This window comes from Anser cygnoides, chromosome 31 (assembly GCF_040182565.1).
Source record: "Anser cygnoides isolate HZ-2024a breed goose chromosome 31, Taihu_goose_T2T_genome, whole genome shotgun sequence".
Taxonomy (NCBI): Eukaryota; Metazoa; Chordata; class Aves; order Anseriformes; family Anatidae; genus Anser; species Anser cygnoides.
The window spans coordinates 2,108,527-2,135,095 of record NC_089903.1 but is presented as its reverse complement, the minus strand read 5'-3'; the positions used below and the strand labels follow the sequence as shown (position 1 = coordinate 2,135,095).

The 26,569-nt window shown below is 34.3% G+C and overlaps 1 protein-coding gene across 1 annotated transcript in view; it reads right to left on the bottom strand.

Moving 5' to 3' along the window:
- The window catches only part of LOC136787896 (dystrophin-like), a 100,088-nt gene that overhangs the window by 8,470 nt on the left and 65,049 nt on the right, over window positions 1-26,569 (bottom strand). Inside the window, exons 5-8 of the mRNA XM_066985303.1 lie at window positions 11,571-11,759; window positions 11,054-11,235; window positions 3,878-4,028; window positions 980-1,099 (exon numbers count right to left, since the gene is read on the bottom strand). Of these exons, the coding sequence (XP_066841404.1) occupies window positions 980-1,099; window positions 3,878-4,028; window positions 11,054-11,235; window positions 11,571-11,759 (642 nt within the window). The remainder of the gene's footprint in view (window positions 1-979; window positions 1,100-3,877; window positions 4,029-11,053; window positions 11,236-11,570; window positions 11,760-26,569) is intronic.

Genomic DNA, 26,569 nt, shown 5'->3' with positions numbered 1-26,569 from the left:
CAGAAGTTATTGTCTGTTGTTTAGACTGCGAATCGAAAGGCAATGGAGAACAGGTCTGAAACAAATTGAAAGGATGTTGCTGCTAGCTTCTGCCAATGCTGGTACACTAGGAAGCCTTGTCATAATAATCCTAAATGATAAAACATTAATAAAACAAGTGTACAGAAGAGGATATACTCTAGAAAAGGAGAAATGAATCTAAGGACAGACTGAGATAATTCCCTTTATTTCCTACAAAATGTGTTCAAGTGAAACTATTGGGAAAGAAACTATACCTTTCCCCCCTAAAATTTTCTTTTTTTAAACCAACGTGTTCTTAATATTTTTGATAACCATTATTTGTCTAGATGATCCTTCACATGGTTGGTTTTGCTTATTTTTGCTTAGTGCACATAGTTGGTTTTGCTTATTTTTTAACAGGTCCTCTTTCAATTTGATGGGGCCAGTATTAGCATTAAAAACAAAACAAAAAACAACAAAAAAAACTTATTGGATATCCTTTAATACGAATGTGCCTTTAAGCACCTAACAGTGGATAATGACACATAATGCACTGCAACACCAAAATATACCACATGCACAAGTTTCCCATCAGAACAAAAATATTTCAGTAAACTCACAATCCACTTAATTATGTAGGTTCCTGCATGCTATGTCCTTCTCCTTAACTATAGCAGAGAATCACATTCCTTCTGTCAGTAGTAATGAAATACAGCTGATAAACAAAAGACGAACATTTGTAATTTGGTCTTGAGTATAAATAAATCAGGTTGATACTGAAGGCACCAGAAAAGTTGCTCTAAGATCTTTGTAAAATAACACACCTGTATGTACCCATCTATACAAAAGTCGTAGTCAGAAATATCTCCTGAGATACACCAATGTATGTTACAAATAGTTCTTATTCAATCTTATTTCACTTAAAGCCTCTGAAAGCTCTTTCTCTGAGACAGAAGTTCAGTTCTCTCAGTTCAGTTACCTGAAGCTGCTCTTCCAGCGCAGCAGTAGCTTTGTCTCCACTGTTTTCATCCACCACCACAACCATATGGGTTAGAGAGTTCACCTTTACTTGTTCCTGTTCCAAATCATCTTGAAATGCCTATAATTAAAACATAAATGTTGGAAAATATATTCCCAACTAAGAAAGCGCTGTGTATTTGGAGTTTCCCTAACTAATGTGAATAACTAACCAACTGCAAGAACCCTGTAATCCTATTGCTCTCAATACTAAGTATATTTACATGCATTTTGTTACAATAGTGTGCACATGCTAACAAAAGCATATTTTGTAGACTTCTATTCCTTTCATGAAAATAGCTTACTATTACTCACTCGCAAGGCATAACTCTTACAGTATTTTAGACTGAAAATTTAGCATGAGAAAATATTTGTTGAGTTGATGTAGTTGATGATTTATAGATATCATTACAGCATCTATACATAACAATAGCTCACACATTTTAAATAAACAGTGGATTAGATTGTGTACTTCATTAGCATATTAAAATATTTTTAAATTTCAAAAGTTTTAAAGTTATGCATTTTTTACATTAAACAATCACATATGATCTTTGGCTGGGCACTCCCACAAACAACATTAATAACATAGGATGAAACTATGTTGATGGTTCAAGATTAGGAAATACATGCCACACCCTTATTGCAGAAACCAGGACAAAAATTGAGAGAGGCACTTGATGACTTCTGAACATGAGAAAAAAAAGGTTTCTTGCCTGTTGAATTTTGGTATTCAGCCTGCTACAGGCTGTTATAAAATTCAGGGCTGGTTTTTTTTTTTTTTCCTTACTGAGAAATAATAAACTGCTAAAAGTGAAGAAAAATCTATAACATTTGAACAAACTGGTATTTGAATAATTCCTAACTTTCTCAAATCTCTACAACTCTTGACACTTCTCTGACCCTCCCAAATTTCCCACACTTCATGCAATATACATCTAATCAATTGTTCCCTCCCTCCTCACAGTTCATATAGAAGGGCAGTGTGGAGGTCTCATACATCTTCACTCTCTTCAGAAGACAGTCTACCGTATTGTCACTAAACATTTAACCTATATATACATATATAGGTTATAAATATATAAATATATATAAAGAGTAAAGGGGAAAAGAAGAAAGGATTTAAGGTACTGGAACCTCTTAGTGGGTTTTAGTGTCTCCTCTTTATTTTCCTTTTTTTTTTTTCCTTCCCTAACTTTCTGTGCAAGATGGAGAGTCCACCTTTCTGCTTGTTAACAAAAATAAAGCCAGTCAAGCTTCTGTCACTAAATAGGGAACTGAACAACCAGATTTATCTGCTTGGTCTCTCTGCTGAAATGCAACAAGAGGACAAGTGACAAAGATGGGAAAAACAGGAGCTAAAGAAGCATTGGTACTGAAACTTCAAGTCACAGAGAAGGCAATATTCAATTTCTTTTCATTTTTATCTATCTCAAGCTTTATCTTAATGTACTAAGAACAAATTGTAAATGTTAAACTCCTAATAGTTATCCCACTGTATTAAATTACTGGGTTCTGTATTTTGTTTCTTAAAGAAAACTTGAAATACACCCTCATCCCACTCACCCAAAAACCAGGTATCCAGGATCACCTCCTACCTGACGCACTTTTTAGGTATTTATAACTAGCTACCAACCAACAGAAGAATGTGGATAAACAAAGTCCTGGACCATGCCACCAACACCTGAGTAGAGTGCTCCAGTGATTAATACATATGTAGTATGATAGTCACAGTCTGAAAAATAACATGGTTAACTGTATATGCCTAGTCACAGTGGAAACCTTAACTGTATTACAAACTATGTTAAACTTTACCCTATCAATTTCCTGCTGCTTTTTCAAGTAGAAGAATTCACTTATGTATGAAGTGATGCCCCAGCTGGAGATTAGATTAGGTATTTTAAACCTTTTAGGTAAAACACTTCAGTTTTATTTGAGGATAAAGCAATAATAATAAAAAACAAACAAAAATCCCACACATACAAAAAAAAAAGCCATATGATAACGTGGCTTAACACAACAACAAAGGAATTCACAGACTTTTGATGTTAAGGCATACATTCATTATCCTAAGACATTTCAGAGTTTTAATTCCTTCATGGGCATAGCGTGAGCTGATTTATTCATAAGAATCCTTTTTTCCAACTTTCATGCCACTTGCTTCAGAGAGCTAAACTATAAGCAGTTATCAAGGACTGTGAAGTGCACCAAATTATTAAAACAATCCTTAAAATTCAGACTTCTTAACTTTATCATGACAGTTCTTGATCAAGGAATAGGGGGTAGAGCACTCATGGATCCCTAGGTTCAGGTTACAACCAGGGAGAAAGTGACTTATTTCCTGATCAGTATCTGAAATATGGCAAAACCAGGATGGAAAGTGATGCAAAAATGCAAAAAAATCATTGCAAATGCAAGGAGTAGAGGTGTGAGTTTAACACATACTGTGAAAGACGTGAGAAGTCAGCAAACCAATGAAATTAGAAAGTTTAGTCATTTTCTAATCCCCAGATTCAATTTGCCCTGAGCTAAAGGGCTGTTCTTTATAATTAAAGCATCTATTTTTACCATGCAATTCACTGGAGACAATCATTTGTATAAAGGAACTTGTTTAAACAGGAATTCATTGAAGGCAGTCTTAAGACTAGAGCATGCCCTATGCAGACCATTTGAATCCAAATTTGTAAAAATATCTCCTCAGCTTGTAGAGAGGGGAAATTTCAGGGACTTAAAATGTAAGATGTATATACATGTTGATGCGTGGGGAAAGCAACAAAAACTCATAAAACTCCACAATTGCTCTAATTCCTGTGTGTCTATCAGATCACAAATTATGCAGTACATGAATTCCATAGCATACCTTATGCTCTTCTACTTGATGTTTTAAGTCCTCTAGATCCGGACCTAAGGGCTCTGAATCTATTTTCTTTGTCCTTTCCTCTGTTTTTGTTAGCCAGTCAGCTAATTGGGCTAGTTGCTGATTCTGCAGATCCATTAGGATTTTATGTAAACTGTAAAACAAAGAAATAAACATTTCAAATTATACATGAAAAAAAAAAAGAAAAAAAAAAGAAGAAATGTCTGCCCTGTATACTATTAATTATCCATGTTAATTCCCTAAGTCCAAAAGTAGAATACAGACTGCAAACTATACAACAGCTTTGCAAGGTTTACTCTTATTGTTTCTGTCAGGAAACTTAACTTTCATGTAGAGAGTTTCTTAACTTTCTGGAGAGCTGGGCCTTTTAAAATTTATTTAAAAAAATAAATAATAATAATAAAATGTTTTTTAAAAAAGTTACGTAACTGCTCAGCACAGGTTTTGATTTCAGTCTTAAACCCTATTCTTTCCAAAATGAAACCAAACCAAACAAACAAAAAACCTTTTTTGGGCATTTTCATTGTTAAACTGATTTTCATGAGGCTAGATGTCAAGCCAGAGTAAAAAATATTTTCAAACAGCCATGTGAAGATTTGTTGAAACAGTCTTGAATTAGGCAATAGTTTAGATGAAAGAGTCTAGAATTAGGATTATTTTTTGTTAATTATTATATTATTTATTAGAACCTGAGTACTGGATGGAATTTATAGTTTGTTAAATTTTTGTTCTCCAGTTGCATTTCTATTAAAGCTGTTTGAAAATTCAAGATTCCTGCTATCTGGTTTCTTGTATTGACTATTACAAGCATTTAAAAGCCCTCAGACATATGTACTTAAAAAGTTCCTTGAAGTTAAGGCTATTATACAGAACAGATTATTAAACTATTCAGTTATTCAGCACAGAATACTCTCAAAAATTAAAAAAGGAAATACTTCAGTTTTGCCTAAACAAAGTATTTTGATAACTCCAAATCAACGTATCCAGAAATCCATTACAAATCCTTCACATTTCATACTTACCATCCTCAGAAATCCTCCAATCTTGCCTAAACAAAATGTTCATCTCATCAAAAGAACCTTTGAAATAATATGTAAACTAGTGCTGAAAAATGGAACTAAAAGTAGTTATTTTTATTACTCATATTTCCTATAACATTGGATTTTTAACTTATCAAGCCAAAGTTGCTGTCCATGATGGCAAATCTGGTGATACCATTATAAGTTATACTATGCTGCTTATACCTGAAGCACAACGCTTGGACCACACCATTAGAGTTTGCTATTCTCAAAACCTAGTCTGAAGATTTGAAAATGTGAGCTGAACTTTCACACCAGAGGAAACTGTCATGGAAGAAAGACTCTAGCTCACAGTTCTATTTTAATTCCTCTTATTTCTCAGTTGGCTCCTTTTTGGCTTTGTGAAAAAAATGTAGCCAAAATGAGAAAGCTATTGTAAAGTTTGTCATTGTGCAACCAGTGGCACCAAAAAGTGCCCAGATTCACATTGACTTTCTTCCCATTTGTTCATATTTTAGATGAACAAAACATAAGAATATTTTTCTCCCTCAACACCTGCACAAATGCAGACTGGCAGAAGTGCAGTGTGAACATACTGCTCCAAAGAAGTGTAAGAGGCCTTGTCCGACACCAGTTAGTCAACTAACAGGTGCTTACACAAATCCAAACATATAGCTTTTTGTCACAATTTCAAGGTATACTCAAATAATGCAATTACTTCTGGGTTTGTCCAAACTATTTCAGATTTTCCCAAGATAGTTTGAAAAAATCCAGAAGTGTATTATTTTGAAAATAACAAATCAAAATATGTCCAAATTAAGTATCATTCTGTATTTTCCCAGGCATACCTAATAGTTTTCAAAATAATCACAACAGAAGATTGCATTGAACATGTAGATAGCTACTTTTTGGGACACTTACATTCTCCTGAACCAGGATTTAATATCTGTCAACATCAGACATACTGTGTCTGATCCCATATCCCATTTGTAGCCCATTTATATTTTAAGGTACGTCTGATACTACAGCATTTCTATTCTTGAATGTTATGTTATTTCCTCCATTTCAATTTTGAATCTTCTCAGAAGGAGCCAAACATTTAGTCTCCAACAAGCTTTTTATACAATTACTACTTGCTATTTATGCAGCTAAGTTAAATACTGTATACACAGTTTTAACTCATATTGTAAAAAGAAATTGATAAATAGATAAATTTCCAGTACTATTCTCTATTTGTTTTTCTCTCATATAACTCATATTCAATTTGTTAGATATGATTGCTTATTATAAGCATATTTATAAGCAATCCCTGGGAGCACCTGTTGATTTATGAATACAAAATACTGCAAATTCTGTTCTATACATTAAGTTATAAATTCACTTTCACATTTTACACTCATGGGCAGAGCTGCTGTTTAGAAAGACCTAGAAGGGCTGGAGGAACAAGAAAGTTTATGACATTCAACCAGGACAAATGCAAAGTCCTGCACCTGGAAAGGAAGAATGTTTGGAATGATATAGGATGGCGACTGACTGGATGGGGAAAAGCTCTGTGGAAAAAAGCTCTCTTGGGACAGACAACAACACTAGCAATTTATCTCTGGTTTATTCTTTGCATCCGGACAAAAGAGAAAACCCAAATTTCTGAGAATTTCTGAAACAGAAATAATTGAGTATTAGTAGTAGCCATAGAAAGATGAGTCAAGCCAGAATGTCTTGGAACAGTAACAGAGAGGAAATGTGAAAAACATCTGGGAAACAAAGAAAGAGTAGGAACAGTGTACAAGGGAGTCCTGAGGACGTGTAATATATCTTCTACTGCAGAGCCATGGATACAGAAAAATGGAGAAACTGCAGGCAAACATCAAAGTGAGCCACCTCAGGAAATAATGATTTGGGAAAAACAAAACAAAACAAAAAAAAACCACTGTAACAACTTGTTTTATAATAGTATTATAGTTATGGTCATATCTTGAAAGGTACTTTACTGGTCCTGGATAGTACTGAAATAGAATCAGTTGTTATACCTGGCACTTTACAAAGCTATGCTATTTTCTAGAAATGTTACTAATTTTTAAAGATTCCAGTTGGTAGTTGTTGGAAGGTAAGGACAAAAGAAAAGAAATCACAGGAACAACTAGAACTAGTAACAGAAATCTTGATGGAACCTGAGACACAGAAAAAAAAAATGATTCCAAGAAATGGGAAGTGTTCCATTAATCCAGATGACTAAATAGTAAATATCAAACAGAAACACTTGTGAGCTTTTTTTTTTTTTGCATTAGATTTCTCATTATTTTTTTCTAAGAACAGAGTGTAATGGATATTCATGATTCTCTGTCTCTCTCTCAATACTGTGTTAATTATCAATCAGAATGACCAGAAGATACACATAGTCCCTTTTCCTCTCTAATCACTTTATTTCTTTAAGGGGTACAGTACAGGACGCTGACACCCTGCATTATATCCCATGGTTCACAAGGATTAGCTACCTCCATCCCTCCCTCATTTTCAAACGTGTATTTTATTCTCTTACTCAATGTTCTATAAACCAAAGCATTACAGATATTAAATACAATGCTTCATCTTAGCGAAGTTTTAGCAATAAATGAAATAATAAACGGTATAGAAAATCTGGTAAATTTGTTTTAAAAGTAACAAAAAGAAGATAGGATCAAGTAAATACTTATTGTAAAGAAAACTTACTATTCTGAAGTAAGGAGCATAAATGTGAAAATAAAATACATAAAATAATCATGTCTGATTCTTAAGCAGAAGAATGTTGCTTTCTTTTTCCAATTTCTCCAGGTTCTTTCTGTTTTTCAAATTACTTCTATAAACATCTGATAGATATTTTAATACTTATATACCTCAAGAGTTTATTGTAATCTTTGTTTACAGTATGGATCTCATTATTTTCAAGCACAAAACACTTTTCCATTGAACTGAATGTGCTTTAATAGTTGTGGAATTCCCCATAAAGTGGTAAATTGCATTAAGTTTTCCTCTCCAGTGGTTCATTTATCACTCTGAGATGCTTTATTATAAAGAATCCTATTTGGGTGGGAGGAAGAAATGAAAAAGCAGGCTGTTTTCGTTCAGAATGTTAATGTGGTGCTTGCTGCAAGAGTCAAATATAGAACCATAGAATCATTAAGGCTGGAAAAGACCTCCAAGAACATCTGGTCCAACCATCCCCCTACCACCAATGTCACCCACTAAACCACTAAGCAGCACATCCAACCTTTCCTTGAACACCCCCAGGGACGGTGAGGCCACTACCTCCCAGGGCAACCCATTCCAATGCCTGACCGCTCTTCCTGAGAAGAAATGTCTCCTCATTTCCAACCTGAACCTGCCCTGGCGCAACTTGAGGCCATTCCCTCTAGCCCTGTCACTAGTTATCTGCGAGAAGAGGCTGACCTCTGGCCCCCCACACCTTCCTTTCAGGTACCTGTAGAGAGCAATAAGGTCTCTCCTGAGCCTCCTCTTCTCCAGACCAAACAACCCCAGTTCCCTCAGCTGCTCCTCACAGGACTTGTGTTCCAGGCCCTGCACCAGTTTCGTAGCCCTTCTCTGGACACGCTCCAATACAGAGTGAATACATGGCAAATCCAATTTGTACCACTTTTAATCAATTGCACTGATGTGTTCTAAAATTACTCTGATATTCTGACCTCCTAATCATTTTTCAAATATTAAGTCCCTTTCACTTTTATAGTATTAGTTATCAGGTTTTTTTTTGTTTTTGTTTTTTAACTCTTTGCTGATTACTTGCTTTTGTTTCCCCTGTGCTGTAGTGCAGGCTACTTTTCACTACACTTCCTATTGCCATTACCACAGAGGACAGACAGCCTTGCTGCTCTTATCGCCACAAAAAAAATCTCTGTTTGGATAAACATATCACTGTTGCCTTAAAGACAAGATTACAACAATGTGCTCAGAAGATTATTCTCTACACCAAAGTACAAGATAGATTCTGTAAGTTTAAATTGCGTATAATAACCCAGAAATATATTACATTGTGATATGAAAGCTGTTTAAGTTCATAATCCTCCATCTGGTGCTTGAAATGGAGTTTTGACCCAATAGGTAAAAATTAGTCATCTCTAAATACACCAGTCCTGAGAAATTTTCTCTTGCTCTAACCAAAATTTTATTAAATATATCACAGTTTTTTTGTTTGTTTTGTTTATTTTTTGTATAAGAAATTAAATAGTAACACAACATTCTCTGTGAAGCTCTTATCTTATTATGTCGTCTTCTGATTTTGTATTACCCAAATATAACGTGTTTAAGAACATCGTAGACTGTTTGATTCCCTGAGCTATAGCTGCATCTAGAAGTAAATTGAATAGTTGGTATCAAAGGGTATATTTTAGTAGACAAAATACTATATACACATAGAGTTGAGATTGCTCCATGAGTGTTGTTTTAAATGAAAATATGGCAAATAAAAACTGCCTACACCAAAGTACATAGATTCTACTATCCTGGAAAACAATTCAGTTGGAGGAAGTTAGGCTGAAATAGCTGAAGTCCATCAACAATTTTATAGACTCTCAAAGATATGCAAGGTCATCAATGGATAAAACCCATCAGTGAGAATAATCCAGAAGAATCCACAAGAATCCTCTTACCTAACATGGAGCAGCTGCTGGCTTCTTCTCACAGAAGCCACCCCTGCAGCCCGCCGCTACCAAAACCTTGCCACATAAACTCACTACAAGAGCCCAATATGTGGTGTCCAGAGCAATGAGTTTATACAGCCCAATATTTGATCTCTAACAGTTACAAAAGCAGATGAGAAGATGCTGGTTCAGGAAATCACGTATCTCCCCTAAAGCTTCTTATTTTTGTTATAGTCAGGATGTCAGACTAGTGGCCTGACTAAAAAAGATATTCACCTTTTTATAAAGATTACAGTGGCAAAAGGACTTGCTCTCCAGATGCACTGAAGAAACAGAAGAGTTTCTTGCTTAGTATACGTGCATTGGGTTTTTCTGAGAGAAAAATTAAGGTCTTGGCAGAAAGATTTTAATGAAGTCTGTCTGGATAAAAGTCCAGAGGAAGCCAACATGGATCTCAGACTCAGGTTGTTTGCCACTGCATTTATTTGTCTTTGCTGTATCGAATAGCTATATTCTTCAGTAATTAACACTTCTTGACTATAAAGAAGCTAATAGTGACGTTCCATTAATTTTAAAATTTCCACTGGATTTGGCTTAGTATAATAGTGGTAAACTTTGCCATTGCTTCCCTTATACAGAAAGATCAGTAGGTGTAACAAAATACTATGAATTTGAAACTTAGTTATTATATCAGAAAGAAATTAAAAGACTCCACATGAAAAAAAGAAGTTTGAGGAAAAGGAATGTGAAACAGAGGTACCTAACAGACTGTTTCTTAAGACAGGAGGAATGCAACTCACACACACAAAAAGCCACTTTCAATTAATTTCCTGTGTTAACTACTCTGTATCTTGCAAAATAAATTACTCCACTGTAGCACAATCACAAGGTCTTACCTTTATGGACTTCCTCGTACTAGATATTAATACAAAAATCAAAATTTCAAAATAAGACTTAAAAATGTTAAAAATAATTCAAAGACTAGTTAATTAATAGTTTATTTTTTCTACTTTTAATTGTCTTTCTACTTTAAGCTACAGATCTTGCACTTTTCTTGGATACTGTAATTTTTCCTCAGATAAACCCATATGACAATACTGTCTGGAAAGCTAACCTTCCATTTACTGCTTTTATTGCATCAACTTTTATAGGTTTTAAAGATTTGTTTTCATTTTCTTTTTGCATCTCTGTAAAGATTCTCTCCCTTGTAGCTAAATATTGTGTGATACTTGTTGAAACAACCAGAAAAAAAAGTGGGACAGGTTATACAAATTTTCATTTAAATGCTATTAGTGTCCAAGCTGTTGATAGCTGCTGATCTGTGCAGCTTCTGGTCTCAAAGCAACATGTAAGCTTCAAGATCACTACCCATTAAATTTCTGGTTAGAAAAAGAGCTTAGACTGAGTCTTGTTCACACTGAAGTGGAAGAAAGCTACAGCTGTTACTGAAGTTCAGAATTGTTCCAGTCAAGCTCAATATATATTATTTTACCTAGCATATTACTTACTTGCTTTGTTTTTCCATACTTGCTACCCTGAGACTTTCCCATCGAGAATTAAGTAGATTCATTTGTTCTTGGATTTCATTTTCTTCCTCATCTGAAAGCTTCCCAATTGTTAGTAGTTGACTTCCAACTTGCAAAACATTGCCAACACGTCCTTGGTGAGCTGTTAATTCCATCATAAAACCCTGACAATAAAAACAAAATCTTGTTTTAGGTTTGATTCTTTGGAAGGAAAGAACAGGCTTTGGAGAAATATCTTTGATTTCACCACGTTCCAAACCTGATTTTCAAATTTGCTTTTTTTATTTTTCCAAACCCTCCACAAACCTTGTACAAACCTTGTAACACAAAACAGAAATAAACACTTTCACATTTTGCATATGGTGCAGTTTCCAGTATTACTTTTAAATTCTCCAAAAAAAAATTAAAATTATATATATATATATATATATATAATATTCTTTAATTTATTATGGGATCCAAGCAGGAAAATGACTAACACAAGATTATAAACATGTACCTCATGGGTGTGAAACTGTTCTTTAACAACTTCTACATCACTGGATATATCTCCTTGTGCTTGTAGTGCATCTTCAGCAGAGAGAAGCCATGTGAGTACTTCTTCTAAAGCAGTTTGGTAGTTGTCAAGATCCATTTTGGACCCCATCACTGTGGTGGTAAATGTTCTTTCTTCAACAGTTTCTAAAAACTGATCAAAACCAAAAAGAGAAATGCATATAGCACCTACTCAGAAAGTTCTGCAAAGGAATAAAGAGAATCCAATTGTCTTGTACAATAAAACAGTTTTTTATAAAACAAACAAACAAAAAATTCAGATGGCGAATGAGTGGGATTATATATTAGAATTTCTGCTAATTGACCAAGATGGGTTAAAATTGAGGGAAATAACTAAATTCAGATTAAATTAGATATTTTGCCTTGGAATTTAACACTTGTAGCAACTATTCTGAATAGCTGCAATATTTAAATTGTAACTGTAGAGTGGTGTTATACTTGTTTTTCAATAAATACTCTGATTTTTCATTTCTAGTTTACTGTTTCTCATTGAAGTATTTTCACTTGGAACTATGAGAAATTTATTTTCCAGAGCAGCTAGTAAAATTATATCATCAAAAAAGCAGCAAATTACATGCTGACATTGCAAAGAAACTAAGGAAAACACAATATGAAAAAGAAGAAAAAAAGCCCATTACAGTACAAGTAATGCTAGGCCTGAACTACCCATGGACACCCATTTTGTTGGAAGCATTCTGGAAAATTGAAAAAAGCCCAAAAATCCCATGCCAAATAACAACTTTTTTAAAACAAACAAAAAATCCATTACCGTTAATTCTCTTTCCCTCAAAGGCCACCCTCACATTTATTCTTTAGAAGCCAAGTGACTCATACAAGTATAGAAATCACGCTTACATACTACTGGGTAAAGTCAAGAGAAATCAATAGCAAGGATTTACTGATTACTCTAATGTTAAAAGACTAGGACAAAACAGAAGCCAGAAAGAGGGACTTGATACAGAAAATGTCATCTCATATTTCTCAAAAAGTTCCGAAGAAGTTTAATCAATTTGCTAGCTAGTTAGTACAAAACCTAAACCCTTCACATAAAAATATGTTTAGGACTTTATCAAAAATGATACTGAGGCATTTTAATGATATAATAGCAAAAATTGTCTCTACCAATATTATTGTGCAAATATAACACTAGATAGAGCTTTTAAAGCCTTTCACTGTAGTTTAGGTCAGAAAGTCAAAGTTTAATACCAGAACCAAAAGAAAGAAGTGTAACAGATGCAATGTGATAACTTATAATGAAATTGTCAGTCTTGATCTTCATAACAAATACATTCTGAATTGTACAGATCTAATAATTACATGCAATATATGTTCATCCCACTGTTGTATATGTGTTAGAGTAGCTAAAACACCAATCATAACTTCATCACTATTTATGTGTGAAAAACAATACTCAGTAAATAAAGCTACATCAGGAAAGCAGGCTTGGGAACTTGATGAACTCCATTGTTTGGTTTAAAGAAAGTAGCGTCCTATGGGAATATAAATAATGAAGCACAGACAATTTCAACACACATTCCTGCTGAACAAATTAACATTTGTACTGTGTGCAAGTCTAGATTTTAAGTAATATACAATCTAGTTAAGAAATTACCTAACCACATTACATTTATTCAGCAAGATGATTTTTTGAAGTACCCAGTTTACTATGGAAATGGTACACAGGTTTTGCATAGGTAATTACTCTTCTTTCTATAACATTACTGCTTGAAATATATGCATATGTAACATGCTGAAAAAACAATTAAAATTAGACGTCATAATAGCTGAGCAAGACTATGTGACTATGGCACGGATCTATTGTGATCTCCATCAAGTGTTTGAAAATTTTCCATCTGAAAATCCTTCTTCCATTAGATCCGACATAGAATGTCATCTCATGCATGGCACCTGTTTAACCCAACACCTGCTAACAATTCCTTCTCTGCAAAAAAATATTCAGTGTAATTTTGCCTAGACTTTTCACTGCTTTCTCTCATGTTATTATAAATACTGCATGGAACTGCATCAAAAAATCCTGGACTCATGACCTTCAGTGGCAAAATAGTGCAGATTAACTTCTGCACCATTTTAATAAAACTTTAAGAAATGTAAAGAAGAAAAGCAAACATTAACATAAATGGAAACCAAAAGAGCTTCTTGGCAGGTATTCCAAACCATGCTTTCATTCCAAGAAGGGCAGTTTTTTGACAGAAGGAAATTGGAAAAGAGCTAGAGGAAGTATAAGCAAAGGATGTTGCAGAAAGGTATCAGTAACACCTTTATTTGGCACAGGGAGGGAACAACAGCTTTTCCACCTTCCCTCAAATCTTACACCATCACTGACTGCAGAGAGCTGGGATCAGTCATGAGGTGACAGTGCAGAGGAATGGACATCAGCTGCACTTGAAATGTAAACAAATTTTTTAAACACTCATCTGTGGATAACAGACAGTTCTCAACTGCTGAGACCTAATAAGGTCACTGCACCATTATAACTTCTCTTCCTCTATGGGGATAAGAAAGAGTAACAGACAGAGAATAGCCATCAGAAGCTGAAATGCTCGTAGCACTGTTACTCTAGAGTGCACTGAGCATGCAGAGTTTTTCCGTTCTAATTTGACAGTGACATAGGCAAGGATCCCATGGGACTGTTAAATTAATTTAAGCAGATCATCCTTATTATTTCAATGATAAAACCAACCCATGTTTTCACACTTCGAAAACTCTGTTAAACTTCCGTCACCATCTTTAAGCACATTCTCTGTTAACAAGCTGAAGGATGGAGGTAATGGCCTGGCAACCTTGATCTGCATCTACATATGCAGAGAATATTCACATTGTAAAAAGTCAACAAGCATCAAAAACATGCTTCAGAGTCAACGGTTGGTTTTGACTTAACAAAAAACATTTTTAAAATCTGCTGTTATAGCATGACGGCACAACTTCCATCCGTGCTGCTGGCTAAGTGAAAGAACTGTCCTGCACATGGAACACAAAATAACTACTCAAAGCAATGGTAATTCAGACTTTGCTATGTGATCACTGACCACTATTTTGGGACACGTGAAAGAAACCTACTCTGTTTCAATATGATCTGATAAAATTCATTGATCACAAATCCACCCCTCTAATTTATACGTCACAAAATGAGACTGAAAGAAGTACTAGCCAATTACTATCCCTTCTGCAAGATTCTCATCAAAAACTGAGATTCTTGTTGGCTCAGCTGTAAATGGAATATCAAACACAATGTTAAATATTCACACTTGGAAAGGAACAGTTACTGACCTAATACCTGTGCCATGTGCTTTGTAATAAAAAGCAAACAAAAAAGTTAGGTGTTTCAATATAATATTCAGTTACAGATTTCCATCCATTACTGCAACCCAAATTTAAATATGGCATGTTCTACAGCACCGAGAATGAATATTTCACTATATTGAAATAACCCATATAGCATTAACAACAATGAAATCCCTGAATTTTATAAATAATTGTAGACAAATCATTGAGAACAAGACCATAGACTTATTGATAGAGATAGCTATTATAAATTGCGATGGTTGTTTCTAACCATGATTTTTAAGAGAATAAAAAACAATCTGGAAATTAAACTGTTTGCTGAAATTAAAGCTGAAATTAAACTGTTGTTACCATATATTACTAGGAAGTCTATACTTTGGAAAAAAAGCTGCTCAAATATACATGCAGTCTCATTGAATCAAAAGGTATTCCCATTAAAGACTTTAATTATTACACAAAAGAAAGCTGATTGGGTGCAGTCAAATCAAAACATCCCATTCATTTACACAGAGTAATCTTTTAAGTAACAACACATGCATGAGGACACAAGTGTTATGGGGAAAGAAAAACTAAACAATTCAGATATTTGATGAAGGCTGTCTCACATCCAGCTAAGAATCAGTAAGCCAACTAGCTCAAAAATTATTTTGAAAATTGGCTAGCCATTTTTGCATGGAAATGGCTAGTTGTTACAGGGGTTGACCCAGAAGGCAAAAAATACTCTGGACACAAAGGTTGTCCTCTAGGATATCTTCTTTCTTTGCTGCTGCACATAGAAGAATCTTATCTGGATGAAAAGATGGGCATGTGAGTTTTTACATATATCACCGTTTTCTGCTGGGGGTTGGGGCCTGTCAAGAGTGGAAGACCTCAAGGACTCTTAAGCTTTAAAGTATAAGAAGAGAAAATAAAAAGCCTTTGACCATCAAAAGCTTGGAAAAATGAGGCATGCTTGGCAGCTGTCTAAATTAATTCAGTGTTTAAATGATGAGCTTGCAGCTGCTTCAGGGTAAGAAAGCAAAGAGAGGGAGAATTCCTCACCTACCATTGTATTACGTTAGACACGTGCTTTCAGATTCTTGAAGAATGTTTGCATTAGTTCAAAAAGACTGCTTCTGAGTTTTACAAATTAGTTAGGCAGTTTTAGAAAGTAGTTTTACATTAAGCACTTAGTATAAATAAGAGTGCTGCAATGGGCCCTATGTATAGCAATCTTATATAGAGAGAATATATATAATTATTATATAATGCCTTAAATTATGATAAAATATTATGTCTTTATTATAATTATATCCTCTCTGTATATAATTTCTATACATAACATATACTTTCTATATATAATATAGAAAAATATAATATATATATTTCTTCCTTCCAAAACTGCCTCTGTCTCACCGTAAGAGATGTAGAATCTGGCTCTAGACATTAAGAGTTTTAAAATACAGAGACATCAAATGTTAAAGAAATTTATTTTTTATTTCTATTTCTTATTTCTATTTTATTTAATGTAGTTTTCTAATTTTGAAAACTCTTTGCAGAATTACAACCTCAGAAAGAAGCATACATTATTCACCCTGTAACTATGATGCCTACCAGGTGAGACTGATATCACTGCTTATCAATTCAGTTCCTCCAGGTTTCTTATTACAAAATCATATTTTATGTAAAAAATTTAAAATTATAACTGTTCAGGTTAAAATGTTCTTTACAAGAAACTAGACTATGTTTACCTAACAGATAATATCAGCTAGAACAGTTCAGTCATTTCTGGCAATAAAACTAAGATATATTTTCCAGATCAGTTCTTAATATAATGTTAATTACTAAGGTAATGTTAATTACTAAGGTAATTTTATTCATTGGTGTTTATTATTCCACCTGAAAATCTGAACTGTGATTATAGTACATTGTAGTTGCATGACAAAGATTTCAAGATGGAATAGAAAATACAATCAGTGTATTTATGCTATGCAGCTAAAGGCAGGGAAGGGAGAAAGGGAAAGAGGCAGTAGTCACATATCTCATTCTTTTACAGAAAATGAAGGCCATACTGTAGGGGGCAATTCAGGTAGACTTTGAGATGCTTTCTCTCTAACCTTCTAACTTCTGCAACAAATCACAGTTCACAAAGGCAACAGTCTCCTTTATCATACAGTTCAGACTTCCTTTTACAACATGCTCACCCAATTCACTGAAGGATATAAAGATAACAGCCAGAATTCTACCATTTCTCTGCTTTAAGGTAGTTAACACTCCTTTCATAGACAGTAAACCTGGTGTGTATGTATGTTTGTGATTTCTTGGGATTTAACTAACAAACAAACAAAAAAACAACAAACAAATAAACATCCATAAAATTTCCAGCCCTTAGCAGTGCTACATGAAATGCACAATTTGGCTGGGGAGATTTTTACTGAAAAACCAAACCAGCAAAATGCACAAATTCTGAGCTCCGTCACTGCTTCTGATGAAGCCTTTTAAAGCCACATACTTCAAACTATCCTTAGTCCAGCTGTTTACTATCACTGACCTTACAGTTTAAGCCCATATTTTTTGGGTAGCTGTTCTTAGTTTCTGCTGCTCAAGTCTCAACTTCTTGTATCGTGTCTCTGTGTCTAGAGTGTTAGCTGTTAAAATCTAAGTATACCCTGAAAACGAGGAAATCTATGGTTTGCAGAGATTTATAACTTGGTTAAATTTGAGATCTTGCCTTAATTTAAAATAGCTTGAAGAACACAGAGGCACAGGAGCTTTTCAAGAAACAGACAGCTATTTTATAATGGACAAAGCCATTCACTGCTACCTAGTCCATTCTTCAGCAACAGATGAACTGCTTTGTCTGAAGTTTTTAATTCAGCATTAGAAAAGCACATCTGATCTATAATGTTTCCTCAAAACCATTAAATTTTGGTGAAGTTGTGAAAAGTTAGATCATTATAAACACTATACGAACTTGAAGAGTTACATGGTCTCATGAACCGGCAGTGTTACAAGGCTGCGTGCAGCAGGAAGCTTTCCCCAGGAAAAAGCTAAAGGACATGCTTTTTTGAAGTGTCTTATTATACGGCTATGTACTTTTTTGCTTAAAGTAATGTAAGAGAAATAAATAAAAGATGTAAGATACAAGTAAAAGAAAAACAAGCTACAGAGACAGAACAAACGAGAATCAGGAATTAGTAAGGTATATAATATCCTCTGTAAAAAATGAGTGAAAATATACATTTCATAGCTGCTACACAAATTTTGCATTCACTTTATGCCAGGTTAATCTAGATGCAAGACAGCAACCAATTTAAAGAAGTGGACGGTGGAAGTAAAAAGGTATACATAAAATTTCTTTTTATTTGACTTCTTCGTATTATATACTGTAAGGGATTTTCTTATTCAAAAGAACTTAGAGACAAGAAAGGGGCAAACATTCTGGAGTCTTTAGGTACTCTACCAGTGGATATTCCACTGATTTTAAATAAATCTGTCAGGGAAATATAATGCAAATTATGGAAACATGTTCCCTTACTATATATCATGTCATTGCTTTAATATATTTTCTTTATTTTACAATTACAGAATGGAAAATATTGATAACTGAGAATGGAAATTGTACACAACTACATGCATTTAAACATTAAAGAAAAAATGAAATACACAAAGGTCATTTAAATAGTACTAAACTTTTCTGGTCATATACTATTTCAATCCTTTACAAGCACAGTACTATATTTCCAGCTGTGTTTACTTAGAAAAGTAATCTTCAAAACTGTGAGCCACATATGCAATGGATCCAGGCATTGCTTATTATGGGCCACCAAAGGTACCTTTAAATGAAGTCTACTGTGCCTTAGAGTTCATTTTTCAAATCTTGCAAATACTATAAACTTCCATGGAATTTGTAAATAATAATCAGATGTATAAATCATGCAAGTAGTCCTCAAAAAGATAAGGAAACTTTGGGCAATTTTAATTATCAAATCTGATCAACTAGACTTCTAATGCTGAAGTTGTTATAAAATATATTTATTCACAAATAGATCATCTCAGTATATCTCACAAAAAATACTTGTGCTGTAAGAAAGCTGCTAGTGGAAAAGGAAAATATCACTAACAAATGACTAGCGAAGTTGCTAGAATTCAAATCTAATTAATTAGCTCAAAATCCAAAACTAAAATACATTAACTTTACCAAAAGGTGACAACTTTTTTCCATCTTCAGAAGATGAATGAAATTAAACTTATTTCTGAATTTTAGCACAGAAGTTACATTAATTAAAAAAATGATATTAAGACATATATATACATTGAACATATAGATGTTTGAAAATGCATTGATTTTCATGCCAGTGTACTACTGCCCACAACAATCTGCTCCCAGAGCTCAAAATCCAAATTACTGAATACACCGTCACAGAGAAATATAGAGAACTTGAAGTTTCTAAGTATAAAGGCTGGAAGATAAAATAATCTGCAACTACATAATTTTACCATGCATTCTTTGCAAACCTGCAAAACCATTTGAATCTTAATTGGCCTGTAACCTGCGCTGCATTTAGCTTTATTTTCTATAAATTTTAACCAGCAAAAGCAACTAATTAAGTTTTGCAAATATGTTTCTTAAGACATAACCCCAGATATATCAAAGCTATAATTGATACTGTTTTCTACATGGAAATAAAGACCACTTTTCAGCTTATTTTATTCACTGCATCCAACTACCAATTCTGCTGTTATTTTGAGCTTCTAAGCCATGATAGCTCTCTTTAGTATCTTCACTGAAGAAAATCTACTCTTCAGAATAAGATTATTTAACTCCAAAACTCTTTTTATATAGTCACACAGTACAGTATCAAAAAGCATCAATAGCAAGAGCAATTAACCACAAAATGATACATCTATAATATAACTCTTTTGAGAAATGTTTGGGACAAGAGCCAATTAGTAGACATACTAATTAGTTTCTGTGAAGTTGAGGGTGAAGGCTTGGAGATTTCAAAGTATTTAATATTATGTTATTATAGTTGGGAGACTTTATTTAAAAAGTGGGTTTTGCAAAGTCATCTAAAATCTTAAATAGTCAAATTTGCTTGAATAGGCTGAATACTATGCTCATGGCTCTTACGTGTTTTACTGTCCCTAAATGTATTTTTAGCTTATATTAAAATTAAAGAGGCTGTCTGTCTTCAGGAGAAATCACTCCAAAGAATATATTTTCAATTTAAAATTAAAAGCTAACAAAAATGCTGTTAGAGGAGAGGCTTAAGTGATTTAATATTTCTTTCAAATTCTGTTGTATGACTACCTTGCTTGTCTCAACATGTTCTGAATAATAAATCAAAAGCTGAAAATGAGAGAAAGTGATAACTATTCACCTCACAAAGGAGCTTTCTCCTCTTCTGAATGCAGAAGAAGGTTTATAAATTCTACAACAATGTAGAATTTATTACAAATAATTTTAATATATAATAAAAACAGGAACATCCAAGTATTTCTAGACATACTGAAAACTACATAAAAACTCTGCTAAATGTTTACAAAGACAAGCATCTGGATGGAAAAATGGTATAAAAATCTATTGAGGACTGTTATATATTAAGATACCATCTGTGGCTCGAGAAATTTCTGAACCACAAAGCAGTGAAGGTTAAGTGAGAATATGCTGATACTTCAATACAGATAATTAGTCATACCTCTTTTCTTATTCCTATGTATCCAGTATTGGTCATTTCTGGAAACCGTATAAGTGATGAAAAACCCATTGTTCTCACGAATGAAAGCTATTTTGTTGTCACACAGACCTATTATGGACATTCTCAAATTTAACGAGGTGTACAAAAGTAGAAAGATAGGGTACTTTCATGCTCTATACCTTAACATTACCTTTGATACTTTGAGACCGTGCAAAAATTCATGATGTAGGAAAGAGTGGAATTAAAGATGTCTAGTTTACTATTAGTTATTCTTGCTTAAGCTATTTATTAACAGCTTTTACCCACCCACATCTCCCAGTTATACTATTTCACCTATGTTTTCTTCTCAGAATAGAGAAATGTAATGTAGGAAATGAAGAAAATGAATAAAAAATTCTTTAAACAAAAAAAGAAATCATCTTTTTGTAATTGAAACAATTTTGTCAGAGTCTCTTCAGTTAATCACTGTAATAAAATGCTGCACTGTGAATTCACATGTGAAAATTAATATTTTAGGGTAATAGAAGTACCTTAGTTAGCCTTTGCATAATGCCTATTTTGTATGCCTTTTTTTTTCTTGCAGCTACATGTATTTGCACATGCATTTTTCATGCCAAAATAATCAGAATAGCTTCTGATCTACATAAGAAATACCTGTCTTTGCTATTTAAGGGATAAAATATTTCCAGTGTGTGAATGTGTATATGCACACTCACATGCATATAGAAGTAGCATATACAATGAGGGATACAATATCTCTGGTTTATATATACTAATACATATATACATGTATATGTAGCATACATAAATACTAAAACTAAATAATAATTCAGTATGGATGTTACATGTGTAGCATATATAAAGAATTTATAGAATCCTATTTACTCTCTTGTAGATACAAACTATATGCCATTGTTATTTTGAGATGATGAAACAGAGGTATCTTAAAATAGGCCATTATTCTCTCATAAACATATATTTGCAGTTCATGTTAGATTATACTTCAGTTGACTGGCTAAAATTAGATGTGTTTATTAAGCCAAACTTTTACTCCAGTGTGGTTATTCTTGGTAATGTGACCCGAATTTACCTTCAGGTTCTGTTAAGAGGGAATTCACTTAATTAAAATTACTCCTCAGATATAATTACTAATGAGGTGGGCATGCAAGCATACTTCAAGAAGAGAGAGCTACAGGGTTCCAATTCTATTTGTAGAGACACCGTACAACCATGAATTGTAGGTTTTATAGCTGTTAACTTCTTTCATAGAGACTAATAATACTAAAATCCACAGATTAAAAATATATTATAAATATGCTGTTTTGTAGTCATACTCTCCTTCACGTTTGCTCAAAAAGTACCGATATTTAATAAAATTTCATGAGTGTATAAAACTGTATTATTAAACTGTCGGCATTTAAAATCACATATCCATTGCCGTAGCTATTGTATATGTTCACAGAACATGAACAAAGCCAAAGTTAAGGCTAAACACAGAAGAGTTGTTAGAATCAGGAAAATTAGGATGAACATGAATGAATAATTAAAAACTGAGTTTAAAAGCCATGAATACAGAAGAGAATGATTTTGAAACTGAATTTAAGAGAGACGGGAAAAGACTAGAAATAGCAAAACATCAGATGGCAGAACATGGAAAGCACCTGGTAACAGAAAAGATACAGGAACCATGCAATTAGGGATGTGAATAAGAATAAATGAGGTCAGAGAAACAGTGAAGCTAATTTTTAAGATCACAAATACTGGAAGTAAACAGAATGTGTTCTGGAAAGGAATGAATAATTATGGGTAGATTAAAAAATATTTTAGAAAAGATAATTATATTAGAAACTGAAAGGGCATAAAAAGGCTGGAGTAAAAACCAACATAGAATGTGCAGAGGAATTAATTCCTTCTTCTTCACAATATTTGCAAATGCAATGCCGGTGGGAAAACCATATAGTCGCTTATTGGTTATCACACTCCAATACCTTTTAGAACAGACAAAATGTAGTACACTTTCTATTTCTCGATGCTAGGGCCAAATTCAAACTCAACAAGTTATGCTGAATAAACTAATACTAAGTAATAGGAAAACTGCATTTCCCCTAATGGTACAAATAACACACATCAACTTCCATTCAGTTGTTCATTTCTGCTAGCTTATTTTGTCTGCATACAACTTCATTAAATGCTGCTAGTGAAAAATATATATAAACTGTTTATAATTACTTTTTATATTGGATTGAATATATTGAATATATATATTCATAAATATATATTATATAACATATTACAATATATAGTATGTGTTATATATATAACATAAATATATATTGCCATAAATATATTTATGGAAGTATATATATATATATTTATGGTAAACATAAATATATTTATGGTAAATGGGACCACATCAGGCTGGCGGCCAGTCACCAGTGGGTCCCCCAAGACTCCATTTTAGGGCCAGTTCTCTTCAATGTTTTTTGGATGTAGGGTGTATTTTGGATGTAGGACTAGAAGGTGTTTTGAGCAAATTTGCTGATGACACTGAACTAGGAGGAGTTGTTGACTCTGATGAGGGTGGAAAGGCCTTGCAGAGAGATCTGGACAGATTGGAGAGCTGGGCGATCACCAACCACCTGAAGTTTAACAAAAGCAAGTGCCGGGTCCTGCACCTGGGACGCAGCAACCCTGGCTGTACGTGCAGACTGGGCGATGAGACGCTAGAGAGCAGCCCCCCCCTCAGAGAGGGATCAGGGGGTTTTGGTTGACAGCAAGTTGAACATGAGCCAGCAGTGTGCCCTGGCAGCCAGGAGGGCCAACTGTATCCTGGGGTGCATCAAGCACAGCATTGCTAGTTGGTCGAGGGAGGTGATTGTCCTGCTCTACTCTGCGCTGGTGCGGCCTCACCTCGAGTACTGTGTGCAGTTCTGGGCACCACAGTGACCACAGTGAAAAAAGGACGTGAAACTGTTGGAGAGTGTCCAGAGGAGGGCTACGAAGATGGTGAAGGACCTAGAGGGGAAGACATATGAGGAGCGGCTGAGGTCACTTGGCCTGTTCAGCCTGGAAAAGAGGAGGCTGAGGGTCTTCAGCTTCCTCGCGAGGGGCAGTGGAGGGGCAGGCACCGATCTGTTCTCTTTAGTGACCAGTGATAGGACCCGAGGGAATGGTGTCAAGCTGCGACAGGGGAGGTTCAGTCTGGATATCAGGAAAAGGTTCTTCACCGAGAGGGTTGTCGCGCACTGGAACAGGCTCCCCAGGGACGTAGTCAGGGCACCAAGCCTGTCGTAGTTTAAGAAGCATTTGGACTTAGCTCTTAGTCATATGGTCTGAATTTATAGGTAGACCTGTGTGGTGTCAGGAGCTGGACTCGATGATCCTTATGGGTCCCTTCCAACTTGGGATAGTCTATGATTCTATGATATTGGACATGTACGCTGTTATCGATAACCCTATGTTCAAGAGACTCACTGGTATAGGATTAGCTTAAGTGAACATTATTTAAAGTCTAGTATGTTAACTCTGTAAAATCCGTATCACAAAACAGAGAAATGACTGCAGGGCTAGGAATTACCCACGAAATAATGCTACACTGAAGCCTGACGTGAAGCCTCTGATTCTGAAATCCCAAAGCAAATCATTCAGTGCTGGGTAACACTGTCCCTCTGTTGGCCACGACTGCATCTGAAATTATTTAAATTCACATCTACTGAAGTTTATCAGTCTAAACGTTAAAAGTAATCCTACACATAAACATTGTATTTCATGTACCAGAGAAAAACGAAACTATAATTCCTGTCAAAAGAACAATAATCTACAAGATATTGAAGGCTTGATTTTTCATAATTTAAATATTTACAGCAGCCAGACTCACATTTTGCTTTTTAAATAGCCTTGTCAAAAGCCTGTTTACACTAGTACCAGTCTCCATAGATAGATTTTGTTTATCTCATTTCATATTTACGTTTTCAATATATTTTAAGAAGTTGTTTTCTAGGTACTGCAGTGTTTAACAACTTAATTTTCTTTTTCTTTGTACCTGAACCCATCTAAGACATTATCTTTTACATCCTACAGAGTTCAGGCAGTAGGTAGCAAGTAAAAACGAAAACAGTAAGATGAAAGCTTTGCTTGGGATCAATATTAGAAACTGCTCTGAAAACCATTAAAAAAAAAAAAAGTAAAATAAGGAGTCGTCATTCTTCTTGGTCAGGTGTTCAAGGAGATGAAGGGATGCAACAGAAACAGAAAGTTTTTCCTAAATATAAAACTGAAGCAAAAGGGTAATTTTAAGTGGAGATTTTCAAGTGTCTCAGAAAATTAAGGATCCTTTTTTTTCTAAGTGTGAAGCTAGACAGACTGTCTCATTACAGAGATTGAGTACAAGACAAAATACTTGTCAACTTATTTTCTCTTGGGTCTTAATACAGTGAATTGAAGGATACATATTTGAGAATGCAGCCTATTATCTGCATGAGCTTATGAACACTTTCTAAGCAAGCAAGGGAAAGGAAGGGAACTCTTTGCCAGAACTACCAGAACTGCTAGTCATGTTAGTAACAGCTTTTTAAAAGGCTTAACTTCAACCAAATGAGGATAAGCACAGACCACAGAGCAAGAAGGCATTGAGTGAATTGGTTGGTAGAACAGATTTGCTTTGAAGCTGAGATGCATCACAGTTAAGCAAAGTAAGACTTGTCTGGCCAAAATTTGTGCAACTAAAACGGTAGGTCTTGCTGAGAAGAATACTTCTAAGTAACAAATAGATTAAGATTTCACAAAGGATTTAAAGACAATTGCACACAGGTTCTGAAGGTAAGTGTTAAGGATCAGAGGAGCAACAAGGAGACAGATAAAGTGAAGCGAAATGTTATAAAAAAGTCATAAGGGTAATAATATAAAAGACTTTGACAGATGACGGTGTAACAGGATGCACTGAGAAAATAGGCTATACAGTGCTTCAAGCTTTCAGATATTAAAAAAAAAAAACACAACAATATTTTACATAGCATGATTCATTTTAAAGGCTTGATGCTGCCACTTGCAATGTCAAATGAGGTAGAGGAACTTTCACAAAGAATGCCTGTTTTTCCTGAGTTTACAAATGCTGATGAAGAGAAGGAAAGTGTGAAACCCATAAAAACACAGCGTCCTACTGCGACCATGGTCCAGGAAGTTTGGGATTTCAAGAAACTGATAGAATAGAAAGGGGTTTTTGAGCTGTTTTTCTCCAACAACTTTAAAATTTCAGTGAAGGTAGCTATTAAGGAGCAGAGACACTGAAGGTGTACTCTACTTGTGTTGCCAAGTTTTCTATATACATTAAATGTTGATGCTACCTTATACAGAAGAAACAATGAGTTTCAGAAAAAATATTATTCCTTCTTGCCAACACAGAGCTTTATAATCATAATTCATTTCATCTTTACCACTGACAATTGACATATGCAGGAAACATATGGCATTAACGGTAAAATTTGAAGGATAACGTTCAAAATCTTTGGAAAGAAGTCTTATTTATTTTTCTTCTGAGTTCCAGTTGGCTCATGCTTAGATTACAAAAATCTATTGGGACAATCCTCCGAATGAAAAACTTTAAAAACATCACCCAATTAAACACAATGACATTTAAGATAAATCTTAGCAGCTAAAACCTCTGGAGAGTAACTGCTATAAAACTTGTTGATAATTTCTATGAATGATCTTTGACTATCTTGGGGAAACGACAATATTCAAGTCCTGTACGATGACAGTTTATAGCAATGGAACAAATGATTTGTACTTTTCAACAGACCAACATAGTGAAAATCTTGCTTCTCAGTGATAGCACCTAAGATACCTTTGAAACTGGCAGATCACATTATAAAATATCTACTATTTTCTTCCTTGGGTAACTAGATGGAAATGAGGCACAACTTTCTAAAGGTCTGAAAACCGGAATGCAAGATGAGGATTG